Genomic DNA, 14031 nt, shown 5'->3' on the forward strand with positions numbered 1-14031 from the left:
CTCAAGTGCCCAATAGCCTATGTAGCTAATGGTTACTGCACTGGACAGTGCAGATTTGGGACATTTCCAGCATCTCAGAAAGTTCTACTGAATACCGCTGCTCTAAACTCTGGGCAGCCCCAGATTCTCACCTGGGGATTGAGTAAAATCACAAATGGAGAATGCTTGTGGTCCAGGACCCTCAGTCCCAGATCCCAAAAGCCATCTGAGCAATCGACACTGTTTTCTAAGAGACAATTACAAAAGATGGGGGCCGGTGGCAGGGCTGGGACTGAAAAGGGCTTGAGAGGTGTTACTGACTGAATCAGTGCTTGCAGAGCAACTTCTCTTTTGCAATCCTTGCTGGTCTGACAGGCTCCTGCAGAATTACATCACTTCCTAAAAAACAGGCAAACACCTCTCCTTCAAGTCAGCACCAACCCAAACAAGCAGGAAACAGGAAATGTTCAGGTTTCAGGGAGGCTGAAGCCCAGCGCAGCCCAGCACAGCATCATGCCGGGGCGAGCTGACAGGAAGGCTTCCGGGGCTGCCCTCGTCTTTGCCCTGGTGATCGCGCTCCTTCCCACCAGCCAGGCTCTGGGTAAGCTACCTCCCGGCTTTCCACCCCAGGAAAGGAGGATTACGAGGCTTGTTTAGTGCCCCAGGCTACAGAACTCTGCCGGGGAGGGGGAACACCCAGAAAATCTAGTCCTTTCTGTGAAAGAAGGAGAGAAAATCAGAATTGTAGTTTGGGGGGGTGGAGTTGGGGGGGCTTGGCTGGCTTTCCCCGCAGCTGGCCAATCCTGCCCCAGTTCACTCACGTGGGGTCCCTGTAATTTACCAGCTCTAACGGGCATATTAAGAAAACCATGAACTTTTTGGCAGTTCGTGCAAAAGAACATTTCAGTCAGCTGAAACAGAGAAATAATGAATTTACTTTTAACAAGGTGGGTTGAGAAATCTGCTAGTCCTAAAACCTCTTGTGAAAAACTGGGGTATGGAAATATACGGCTAGAAATTATACCAAAGAAAAACAGTAAGTTAAAAAAAAAAAAAGTAAACAAAATTATCTGAGGAGTTACCAGGCATCCATTCCAACTTATCAAGAGAAGCCTTTCATCTGTTTTTCTTTGATCTTGTTATGTTGGGGGATATTTTCTTTGCATTGATTGTTACTACTGAAACTTTATTGTTTTTTTTTTTTTTATTTAATCTCTTTAAATCTTTAGATTAAATCTTTTTAAAATCAGAGTGTGTGTGTGTGTGTGTGAGAGAGAGAGAGAGAGAGAGAGAGGCAGAGCATGAGGGGGGGAGGGGCAGAGAGAGAGGGAGACACAGAATCTGAAGCAGGCTCCAGGCTCTGAGCTGTCAGCACAGAGCCCGACGTGGGGCTCAAACTCATGAACCGTGAGATCACGACCTGGGCCGAAGTCGGACGCTTAACCGACTGAGCCATCCAAGCATACCATGAAACTTTATTTTGAAAAGTGATGTGATTGTAGCCAATCAAAGGTACCGGAAAAGACAAAATGTTAAATCTCAGTATTTTGAGCTAAGAGCAGCAATTGATTTATACCCTTGACAGTTGCTACAACAAAAGCACGATCAGCCTCAATTGCCTCTTACAGTTTTGTTGACTTGCCTTCGGGTAAATAAACTCATTGCCAATAGTTTCTGTCAAGGGATACTACCTGCTTCTAGCATATGGCAGTATTTCAAGCAAAAGGAAGTTCTCAAGCTACAATTCTTTAAATAGGATGGGGGTGGGGGGAGGGGGGGGCATCAGGCCCTGACCTAGCAGATGTGGCAATTTCCTGGAGATTCACAGTCAACACGCCACCACACCATCCCACCAATTTCGCTTGCCCTGGGTGCTCTCCATGTGGTCTTGCCAGGCATCCGAGGTGGCAAATGAAAAGTGAAAGGCAAACCATTCCAACCAGAAAGATGTTTGGCTAAAATGGGAGGTAGTGTTTAAGATGAGCCGGGGGGGCACCTGGGTGGCTCAGTCGGTTAAGCGTCCGACTTCGGCTCAGGTCATGATCTCGTGGTTCGTGAGTTCAAGCCCCACGTCGGGCTCTGTGCTGACAGCTCGGAGCCTGGAGCCTGTTTCGGATTCTGTGTCTCCCTCTCTCTCTCTGACCCTCCCCCGTTCATGCTCTCGATCTCAAAAATAAATAAACGTTAAAAAAAAAAAAAATTTTAAGATGAGCCGGGGGGGGGGGGGGGGGGGCGGGGAGACAATGTGTTATCTTAGGCACGGTTTGGGGGCTGGGAGCGAGCACCAAGGTGACACAGCTCAAGTTGCATTTGGTGGCACAAGGGAGGTCGGAAAGCCAAGCTCCATTGCCCCGCAGCTCTTCTGACTGAGGTTCCCCGGTTCTCTCCTCTGCCCGGGTGGAGAGCCCTCTGGGCCAGACTCCTGTCCCCGCGGGGCGTCCCTTCACACCCCAGGAGGCAGAGCCCAGCCATCCCACTGCCACCTGTTGTGAGTCTTAGAGGTACCACCCGTGCCTCAAAGACGCGCTGAGAGTAATATTTAAGTTTGCCTGAGTATTTTCTTGACATTTCTGAGTCCAAGCGTCTGCTTGGGAGACGCAAAAGGATCATCTGAAGACCCAGTACAAGTTTTCTTTCTAAAACCCACATCTGATCAGTGGCTCTTCCACATGAAGACCTTTGGTTGCTCCTCACTGATGCCCCTTAGACTCTCACTTCAACCTCCTTTCCATGGCATCTCCTCCCATGTGCCCACTGCCCAGCCACAGTCACACCGAATGGAGCAAGTGCCCCAGGCCTGTGTGGCTCATGCTAAAAGTGAATGACAAGTTCTCTTTTTTCTACTTAATGAACTCCTAAAGACCCAGACTGAAAGTTAACGCTTCCTTGATGTCTCCTTACACTGCCCCTTGCCTGGCATTCTGCCTTTACCTGTATTATGCCCACATAAAACTAAACTTCTATAAACATAGCTAATCACATTAAATCCTAATTGCGTATATGTCCGTATCTGCCACCAGCCTGTGAGCTCCTCCAGGGAAAATCCTCTGTAGCTCATCTTTGCCTTCCTCGAACCCTTTTCGAGCAATATAATGGATCTGAGGCTGATCACTAAAAGCTGATGAACTCCTGAAAACAAGTATCATTAGAATGTCAGGGAAGTCAGAGGTGAAAAGCTGCATTTCAGCCAAGTGCAGGTTTTATCCGGATAATCATCCAAGACACTTACTGGGCCCTGTCTGGATTTCCAAAGTCAGAAAATGCAAAAATGCCCACCTGCAAAAAGCTGTATAATCGAAGTCAAGGGGAAGTCTCTTACAAAGACTGATTATATATTTTTAAATTAACGAATGTATATCATTGTGAGCCCATGGGGCCTAAGACTTCAGGATGTGAGTTGGTTTATAGGCGTCACACTTGTATTTCCTTGGATTCTTCAAAAAGTATCTTGGAGATGTTTGGTAGTAGAATCCAATCTACTGAACAGCCTGACTCTCTTCCTTGCAAACATATTCCAGGATACAGCTCAAATCAAGCCAACCACAAACAGGCAACATAATCTCATACCTGCAGTTACCTGGACCAGTGTCAATACCTCTCAGTGTCTTTTCTCTCTATAGAGAGAGCCTGATGCAGACTTGATTATTATCCCAAGTGAAATAATCTGCTTAGAAATCACCAGGAGAGAAATGAGAAAACAGCTTTTCTGGGATTTTGACCAAACAGATGAGCATAGTAGAAGAAAAGCTGTGGATTTAAGTATCTTGGCCAGGGTTGGATGCTAAGAAAATGCAGACTCAATGTCAAGGCAACATTGTGTCCAATGAGTGAGGGAGTCATTTCCACCTGGTTTCTTGCCCTGTGCCCTGTCAATGTCAGCTTGACAATATCAGAAAGCTAAAAGCAACTTCCCAGACACCAAAAACATGGGATTTATTATCTGCTTTGGGCATAATGGTTTGTAGAAAGGAGGGCTAAGGGCATGACACAGAGAACAAGGAGGCTGTAACTGTTTTGGTGGCCAGGGTTAAACACTGGGTTTGACACGGACGACTGGGAGATTTTCTATGCTGTTTCAGGAGAGCATTAGCTAAACCTTGGGAAGAAAGAATTAAATAAAATACTAGTTACATAAATGGAGTTGCACTTCTTACACTGATCTCATTTCAACGAATGTGACTGGCACCTGCTATTGCCTGGGACAGTTCCAATTTCAAGTAGCAATAATGATGATAGCAAACACATATAGTATTCATTGTATGCCAGGCGCTGTTCTAAATTATTTATACTAACTCATTTGATTTTCCTAACAACCTTAAACACATGTCCCTCTTTTACGTATGAGAAAATGGAGTCACTGAGAGGTTAAGTGACTTGCCTCAGGTCACACAGTTAAATAGTAAAGTAAGATTCAGTCTCAGGAATCCATGCTCTAACATAAGCTGTGATACCTCTGGATTTTTAGGCTCTGCCAGGATATGTGGCTAGTTTCAGGTTTAGAAAAATATATGTCTGGTATCCTTCTAACTGTAGATGCATTCTTAGTTGGAGTCTAATGTTACTGCATATTAATAAAGGAGCTGTATCTGGTTGGGTCAGAGACGGGTCTACAGGAAAAGGGATGGAGGGAGTTGGGTTGAACTTTGGCCTTTAGAGGGGGAAGGAAAGGCTGCAAGGTGCAGAGTGAGCAACAGAGAATCAGGGGATTAGCATAGTTAAGACCAGAAGCCGGAAAAGTTGGAATGATGAAGTCATTGGGTAAGAGGCTTCGGGGTGTGGGAACCAGGGTCAGTCGCTGTGGGAGAGCGCTACTGAGAACTGACCCCAAGGACCAAGCAGCCTTCAGGGACCAAAAAAACCAAAAACCAAAAAACAAAAAAAACCCAAAAACAGACAGAAAGGGATTGATTGAGGCTTAAAGTCCCTCTGTGTCCAAAAGCCTGATCTAAGAAACCAGAAGAGGGCTGGATTTTGGCTGGGATGGGCCCAATTCTGCAAAGAAACAATATAACCTGCAATTTGCCTACCTGTGTATAGTTTGCACCATCCTCAAATGTTGGCAAAGATGTGGAGAAACAGGAACTCTGCACCACCGGTGGGAGGGTTAGTGCAATCACCCTGTCCATCCTGCTGCTTAACCCATTCATTGGGCTTTTAATTTCAGTTATATTTTTTATTCTAGAAAAAATTTTTTCATTTCCAGAAAAAAATATGTCTTGCTTTTATTTTTCTTTAAAAAAAAAATTTGTTAATGTTTATTTATTTTTGAGGGAGAGAGAGACAGAGCATGAGTGGGGGAGAGGCAGAGAGAGAGACACAGAATCTGAAGCAGGCTCCAGGCTCTGAGCTGTCAGCACAGAGCCTGACATGGCACTGGAGCTCATAAACCATGAGATCATGACCTGAGCTGAACTTGGACCCTTAACTGACTGAGCCACCCAGGCGCCCCTGGTTTTATTTTTTCTTGTGTTATTTATTCCTTCTATGTCTTTGTTTTAAACATAGTATTACCTAATAGTTTTATCTGAAGTTTATACAGACCCAAGCCTGTTGTTCATCTCAGTTGATTCCCATTCATGATAGAAATCCTGGGGGCACGAGGCACCTGGGTGGCTCAGTCACTTGAGCGTCTGACTTGGGCTCAGGTCATGATCTCGTGGTTTGTGAGTTCGAGCCCCGCGTCGGGCTCTGTGCTGACAGCTCGGAGCCTGCTTCGGATTCTGTGTCTCCCTCTCTCTGTGCCCCTCCCCCACTCATGCCCTGTCTCTCTCTCTGTGTCAAAAATAAATAAACATTTAAAAAAACTAAAAAAAAAAAAGAGAAATCTTGGGGGCACTGAGGATACAGTCTGGCACACAGAGGAAGACTCACCCCACTTAACAGAAATCCAACTTTTTTTTTATTCCATCACCAACGTATTGTAAATACTTTACCAATACAACCTAGTCCTGTCACCACAGAATAGTGTTTGGGAGAAATGGAGGCAGGGATGTGCTAGGCTTGAGGAGAGTCAGAGGTTAGACCTCAGGCTTAACCCCCAGCATTGGCGTGGAGAGGGGGAGGCTGAGCAGGCCTCAGGGGTCAGACTCCAAGAGTGACAAGAGGAGGTGCCCAAACATCATTAAAGGCACGAGCCAACAAACCAGAGTCTGCTGTGGAGGCAAGTTGATGCCAGAAACAGATGACCAGAGATGCCAAAGCTATTGCCAACGAGAAAGAAGTAGACAAAATCAAATTGAAATCAGAAGAGGGGCCAGGTCCACAGTGTCAGGATGAGGGTGAGGTCAGCCTGGCTGTGGAACACTGGTCTTTGACTTAAAACTTTGTGCTAATCACTGCTCCTTCCCTTCTTTTCTTTTCCTTAAGTTTATTTAATTTTGAAAGAGATAAAGAGAGCATGAAAGTGGGGGAGGGACACAAAGAGAGAGAGAGAGAGACAGAGAGAGAGAATCCCAAGCAGGCTCCTCACTGTCAGCGCAGAGGCTGATGTGGGGCTCAAACACATGAACCATGAGATCCTGACCTCAGCCCGACTCAAGAGTCAGTCACTTAACTAACTGAGCCACCTAGGCGCCCCTTCCTTTTTTTTTTAAAAACCATGGCCTGGTGTTTCAGCTTTAACTTTTTTTTTTTTTAAATTTATTTATTTCGGGAGAGAGAGAGAGAGAGAGAGCATGTGAGAGAGGCAGAGAAGGTCAAACAGGCTCTGTGATGTCAGTATAGAGCCTGATGCAGGGCTTGATCTCACAAACTGTAAGATTATGACCTGAGCCAAAACCAACAGTGAGATGCTTAACCCAGGCGCCTAGGCACCCCAGCCTTAAGTTTTGAGCCAAGAGATGGACAGAAGTCCCCTGAAAGAATTATATAACCTCTCATATCCCTATGGTCCCAAACCTTTGTTCTAGGAAATCCCCTAGGTTCCCATATTCGTCTCCGAATTTAAATTTCCTCTATCATCTTTTTCTTTTTTCCTTTCCTTTTCTTTTTTCTTTTTTGTTTTTTGAAACATTTTCTGGACCCTGGGGATTTCCTTGCTTTTTTGAGATTTCTTTATACATTTAAAAAGTTGCTTCTGATATTTCATTCAGTATTTCTAGGTGTGGCATATTGGGAAAAATTTTCAGGTTACCAACCATACCAAAATACCGGAAAAGGAAATTTTTCTACACAACCAGTCTGGAGGACAATTTGGAAATATTTAGTCAGCTAAAAATGTTTGTAGCCTACAACCTCAACAATTTAATCTCAGGTATATATACCAGCTCAAAAACAAATGTGTGGCAAAACGTCATGGCCAAGAATGCTGACTGTAGCACTGTTTGTAAAGATGGAGAAAATAGAAACAACTTAAATGTTCATGAACAGAAGAATATGTGAAACTTAATATAGTCACAAAATGAGGTGTCATATAGCTGGTAAAATTAATGAACTAAAGCCAAATGTATGAAGATGAATTAATCTCAACTGTAATGTTAGCCAAAAAACCCAACTGAAGATTATTTTGCACAGAATGATTACATATACTTAAAGTTTTAAAAACACTCCGGGGCGCCTGGGTGGCTCAGTCAGCTGAGCATTCGACTCCTGATTTCGGCTCAGGTCATGATCTCGCGGTCGTAGGATCAAGACCTGCACGAGGCTTCGCGCTGGGCTTGGAGCCTGCTTAAGATTCTCTCTCTCCCTCTGCCCTTCCCCTGCACACACATGTGTGCTCATGCATGCTTTCTCCCACAAAAGTAAATAAATACATAAAAACACTCCAAATTATGCTTATATTACTTAGGGACATAAGCATATTTTAAAAGTTGGGACTGATACACGTTAACTTTAGGAAAGCAATTACCGTTGGAAAGGGAGGGAGGGGAATGAGATCAGGGAGGAGTACAAGGAGGGCTTCAACTGTATCTATGATGTTGTGTTTCTTTCAGAAAAACATGGTAGTCCTGGGGTCAGCAAATGAAAACCCATGGGCCAAACTCAGCAAGCGCCCCGTTTTTTTCTGACCCGTAAGCTAGGAATGGTTTTTATATATTTAAATGGTTAAACAAAAACTTACATAATAGCCTGTATTTTGCTTTGTGGGCCACAAGATCTAAAACATTCATTCTCTGCTCTTTAAGGAAAAGTTTGCCAATCTGTCCTCTAGTCGATATAGAAAATTGTAAGATAATTAGTGGTGGGTACCCAGTTATCTGTTACAGTATTCTCTATTCTTTCAGGTAGGTATACTTTTATAATGCAAAATAATGAGAGTGCCTCTGAGTTTTTCTTGAGCTTTCTGCCATCGTCCCTTTCCATAATTCCCAGTCTCTTTGAAAGAAGTCAACACACCTTCATCTGGACCCACTGCAATCTGGCTGCTGTGTCAAACACAGCATTCCAATTGCTCTACCTGGGTCATCAGTGTCTTCTAAGAGCTAACCCCAAGAGACCCATTTCTGTCCCTATTGCACGTTTTCCTCCGTATCACTTAACATAATTAACCAATGATTGAAATTCTCCTCTTCCTTGGGTTTTGCAATGCCTTTTTCTCCTTGATCTCCTAGCACATTGAATGCTCCTTTCCAGTTTTTGCTTAGGAGTCTTTCTCTTCCACCTGCTCATTTCATAGCATGTCTATCTTTTATTTCTTATTCCTTATATCATTCCTGGGCCATGGTATCCTTGTTCATGGCTTTCACCTTACTTCTTGGCTGATGATTCAAAACAAAACAAAACAAAACAAAACAAAACAACCTCCCACTAGGCCTATCTGCCCAGCTTTATACCTGCATTCTCGTCCTCAGTTTTTCTTGGACAATGTCACATGGGCCTTAGGCTCAGCATGTCCAGAACGGAACTCCTTCTCAGCTCCCTGCTAGTTTAAGCCCTTGTTAGCGCTCGCCTATTCTAGTTCATTAACTTCTTAACCTGTCTCTTGTGTTTAGTCTCCTCTTCAACCCTATTTCACATGGCCTCCAGAGCAATAGCTCTATAACAAAAAGTGATCATTTCTTCCTATATCTACCCCTTCAGTGAGATTTCATTTCCTTTGAGTAGATTCCAAACCCCTTGCCATTATTACAAGGCCCCTTATGAGATGTCCTGAGTTCCTTTCTTGCTTAACCCTTGACACTCCCCACCACACGCCTGATGGTGCAACTGCTCGAATGTGCCAACACTGTTGGGTCACTGAGCCTTCCCATGTGCGTCAACTGTGATGCCTTTCCCTGACACCTTTGCCTGATAAACTCCTGAGATTCAATTTAATGACCTTCTCCTCTGTGAAGATTTCCTGAGTCTTCCACCCCCAGATGAACAAATACCTTCCTCTCCCATAGTCTCATGGTATTCTGTATACAATCATGGCTTTTGTTAAACTGTATTATAGGTATTGATTTATGTGCCATTGTCCCTACTTACCAGTGTCTTCCCTGGGAAGCATAGACCTGGTCTCATTCACCTTTATATGCCAGGACCTAGAATAGTGCCTGGTACATAATAGGCACACTATTGACTGACTGACTGGGGAATGAATGACATAAAATTTATCCAAGATTTACATATATTCATGACAAAGTCATAATCATTTAAATAATAAAATGAAACTATGGTAATACCTGGATAAATATGATTTTTTACTTACCCCACTTTTTTTTTTATTCCAAAGTGTTAACTATCCCATATCTTTTCATGTATAAGTAGTTTACTTCTGTCTTCTCAGACCAAAACAGGCAACAATTAGTGCTTCCCTTCCTGGAGAGAATACTATGTAACCACATCCATTGAGTAGTATTGAGAAAGTATTCTTATCTGTCTTCCTCTCAAAATAGGGATGGGGGGGCGCCTGGGTGGCTTAGTCGGTTGAGCATCCGACTTCAGCTCAGGTCATGATCTCATGGTCCGTGAGTTCCAGCCTTACGTGGGACTCTGTGCGAACAGTTCAGAGCCTGGAGCCTGCTTCAGGTTCCGTGTCTCCCTCTCTCTACCCCTCCCCTGCTCACGCCCTGTCTCTCTCACTCTTTCTGTCTCTCTTTCAAAAAGAAATAAAAACATTTAAAAAAATAGGGATGGAGTTCAGACCCAGAAAATAGGTATTGAGCAAGCCTGACGATTTGCAGAAAGACCAGGTAGTTACAAGCATTTGGGGGAGGCTTTTGAAAGGAAAACAAAAGGAATATAAGTTCCATGGATAATACATTTCAAGCCAGTAAAAGAGGATTTGAAAACTCAAAAAAGCAATAAAATTTCTGTAACATAAAATAAATAGAAACATCTGCCTCGGGGGACGAGGACAGCACAGAAACATTTCCTCCTTAATTAAATATGGTGAAAGGAAAGTTCCCTACCAGGGCAGAGTCCAGTTGGTGGTGTTGGGTTCCTTTACCTTGAAATAAAACCAATAAATCTAGTCTGTTTTAGAAATTTGAATTTTTTTCTATGTTTTTTTGCTGTACATGAACTAAATCCATCTTTATTATTTCCTACTTCCCCACCCCACTGTGGTTTTCAGAAATAAGAGTCCAGTAGTTACTAGGGTTTCCTGACATCTGGTTTTTTTTCTTCCACCGACAAAAATATTTATTAATTAAAAAGACATTTATTCTTTTCTGAACATTATGCTTGTTTATTTATTCATGATTAAGACTACTACATTTAGCAAATAAAAATATAGGACACTCAGTTAAATGTAAATTTCAAATAAACACTTTTTTTTTTTTTTTAGTGTAAGTACATCTCATGCAATTCAGTGTAAGTATAGGCCACACAAATATTGCATGGGACACATTTGTACTAAACAAATTATTTGTTGTTTATCTGATACTCAAATTCAAGTGGGGGTCCTGTACTTTATCTAGCAACCCTATGACTATCTTTTATCAAGCAAAGACCATCCCTACATTGGTCTGTCACTAAAACCACAGACCTTTGGTTACGTAGCCAGTTAATAAATATTAGAAAAAAATTAGGCTGAGTCCTAGATCAGTTATTCAAATAAAAGTACAGGAACCATGCTGAAAACAAAGCAAAACACAACACCCTAATGATTACATAGAACCAGGAATCCGAGAGTGGATCACCTTTAGAGAATCTACTCGTGCAACCCATCACATTAAAAACTAGAAGGAAAAAAAAAATCGTGGGATTATATTAACAAATGCAGAAGGGGCGTCTCGGTGGCTGAGTCAGTTGAACGCCAATTTCGGCTCAGGTCATGAACTCACGAACCGTGAGTTTGAGCCCCGCGACAGGCTCTGTGCTGACAGCTCAGAGTCTGGAAACTGCTTCAGATTCTGTGTCTCCCTCTCTGTCTGGCCCTCCCCCACTCACGTTCTGTCTCTCTCGAAAATAAACATTAAAAAATTTAAAAACAAAACAAATGCAGAAAAGAGGCTGGCAAGAGAGTGGAACTGAATTGCATCCCGAGCTCAAGCAGTAACACTGAATTTTCAGTGCTTGAGGCCTGTTAGGTTGTCCAGGATGGAGGGCCAGGATAGAATCCCTTTCAAGGTAAAATAGGACCAGAAGCAGGCCAGCCTCAGACACCAGCCTCAGACACCAGCCTCAGACACCTGGACTCAGAAAGTCCCATCCACGATTTGTTCCGCTCAGACACCACTTCAGAGACCTGAGGAAATTGCCTCCTTCCTCGGCCTCCTGTAAGAATCTGTCAAACAATAGAACAATCTCTTGCTCTCTGCTCCCTCATACTGGTTACACCCTCTCCCCTTTCTCAGGCTGCTCCTGGTGAAGACACCTCAGCCCCTGAGATACTAGCCCACATCTCCTTTCCCTTCACTCCTGTCCTCCTTGTCTCCTGTATGTCCACAAACATACATCTACCACTTGTTTTTGGGCTTGGCCTTGTCTTTCAGGTGCTCTCTCTGGCGACACTGAGCCCATGCTGATCTGAGCAAGGGGTGCATTGCCCAGACAGTGGGCCCGTGTGCACTGTGCAGGAGCCCGCCTTGTCTCCCCTCCCTACTCGGAGGGGGCTGATAGCAGGCCAGAGAGAGGGCAAGGGCACGGCCAGGAACATTTGACTCCCACTAACTCTCTCGAATTGTAATTTTGAAACCAGTTATTCGAAAGAGAGATAGAAATATAATAAAAGTAGAAAATATTCAGATTAGTAATCATAATAGCTATCATTTTAAGAAAATCCTTTTTGTTTCCATTTTTTTTTTTTTTTTTTCATTTGTTTCTTCATTTCAGCTCAGGTCATGATCTCACGGTTTGTGAGCTCAAGCCCTGCATCAGGTTCTGTGCTGACAGCGCAGAACCTGCTTGGGACTCTCTCTCTTTTCCTCTCTCTGTTCCTCCTCCGTGGTTTTCTCTCCCTCTCTCAAAAATAAATAAACATTAAAGAAAATACATACATTCCTTTAAACTGCCAGGTACCACAAGGCAGAATAGGTCTCCAGCGTGCAAAAAGGTAGTCAGATGGTCAGAAATGCAGCTTCCCCAGGTGAGTAACTCCCAACTGAGACAGCCTCAGGGTCTGGGCAAGTCCGGTTAAATATAAGCAAGCTTTCTTTTGAAAAGACACCAAAATAAAAAGTTTAAAACAAAAAAAAGGCATCCGAGCATGGTGGGCCCCCTTTGTGGGCATGTTTTAATCTGATAGCAAATTACAAAAAAATAAAAATAAAATCTGATAATAAACTGGAGCTGCAGGTGTGCTTCTGGAGGCAATGAGGTAAAAAATACAACCAAGCTTCGCAAGTAAATTCCCAGAGCAGACTACCGTGTGAAAGCATTTTACCAGATGACCCTCCTCAAAATAAGCCAAAGAAACATTTGTTAACCTTCTTTCAGCATATGGTTGATGAGAAAGGGTGTACAAAATGCAGGCATTGCTGTATGTGAACTGCCTTTACTTTTTTTCTTTCTTTCTTTCCTTTTTTTTTTTTTTTACAGTTTATTTGTTTATTTAGAGCATGCAAGCATGAGTGGGGGAGGGGCAGAGAGAGAGGGAGAGCGAAAATCCCAGGCAGGCTCTGCACTGATAATGCAGTGCAGATAATGCACTGATAATGCAGAGCCTGATGTGGGGCTTGAACCCATGAACTGCAAGATCACCATCGAGCCAAAGACAGACAGGTAACTGACTGAGCCACCCTGGTGCCTCTGAACTGCCCTTTGACAGTTAAAACCCGCCCTCACCCTTCGGCACTATTGTCTTGCATCTGTTCAACCATAGTTAACCTGATCATACCTTCTTCAGGTAAATATGTCAGGAAAATACATTAGGTGAGTATTTCCACTTAATCAAAATGGTCAAATAGTACAACAGAGCTTACAATGACAACCACAATCTCTCCATTTCCCTAGTCCTGTCCCCAGAGAGAATTAGGTCACCCAGCCTTTACATGTGGGAAACCATGGGAAACACTGGAATCCCCCCACCCAAACAAAACAAAAACTAGGAACATGAAATTTTATCATTCAGTATTTTTAACTTTGCGTTCAACAGTTCCTCTCATTTTCCAGTGCTTTCTTTGAAATTTAGATAACTTAAAAAAAATTTTTTTTTTTAACGTTTATTTATTTTTGAGACAGAGAGAGACAGAGCATGAACAGGGGAGGGGCAGAGAGAGAGAAGGAGATACAGAATCGGAAGCAGGCTCCAGGCTCTGAGCCATCAGCCCAGAGCCCAACGCAGGGCTCGAACTCACGGACCGTGAGATCGTGACCTGAGCTGAAGTCGGACGCCCAACCGACTGAGCCACCCAGGCGCCCCTAGATAACTTTTTAAGAAGACCACCTTAGATCCGTGTTTCTCTCTGTGACTAAGAATGTACAGTGTGTATTCCTGGAAGAGGGTGGATAGAGGCAGGAGGACATTATATTCTTGATAAAAAGGTAAGAGATGTCCCCGCATTTTCTCTCAGACTAACATGGCCTATTTACATTTCCTAAACAACTTTTACCCGCTGGCAACAGGGTTACAGGTGCTAGGGATACAAAAGGCACCAAACTGTGGAGGCATCAGACAATAAACAAGTATGTGGGGGCGCCTGGGGGCTCACTTGGTTAAGCGTCTGGCTTTGGCTCAGGTCATGATCT

The 14031-nt window shown here is 43.5% G+C and overlaps 1 protein-coding gene across 3 annotated transcripts in view; it reads left to right on the top strand.

Moving 5' to 3' along the window:
- Window positions 1-403: 403 nt before the first annotated feature.
- The window catches only part of TMEM154 (transmembrane protein 154), a 43612-nt gene continuing 29984 nt past the window's right edge, over window positions 404-14031 (top strand). For 2 of the 3 annotated variants that reach the window (XM_042935296.1, XM_042935295.1), the window contains exon 1: window positions 404-580. In XM_042935296.1, coding sequence (XP_042791230.1) covers window positions 493-580 — 88 coding nt within the window. In that variant the 5' untranslated portion in view covers window positions 404-492. The remainder of the gene's footprint in view (window positions 581-14031) is intronic. The other variant, XM_042935293.1, reaches the window with a different exon arrangement.

This window comes from Panthera leo, chromosome B1 (genome assembly GCF_018350215.1).
Source record: "Panthera leo isolate Ple1 chromosome B1, P.leo_Ple1_pat1.1, whole genome shotgun sequence".
NCBI lineage: Eukaryota > Metazoa > Chordata > Mammalia > Carnivora > Felidae > Panthera > Panthera leo.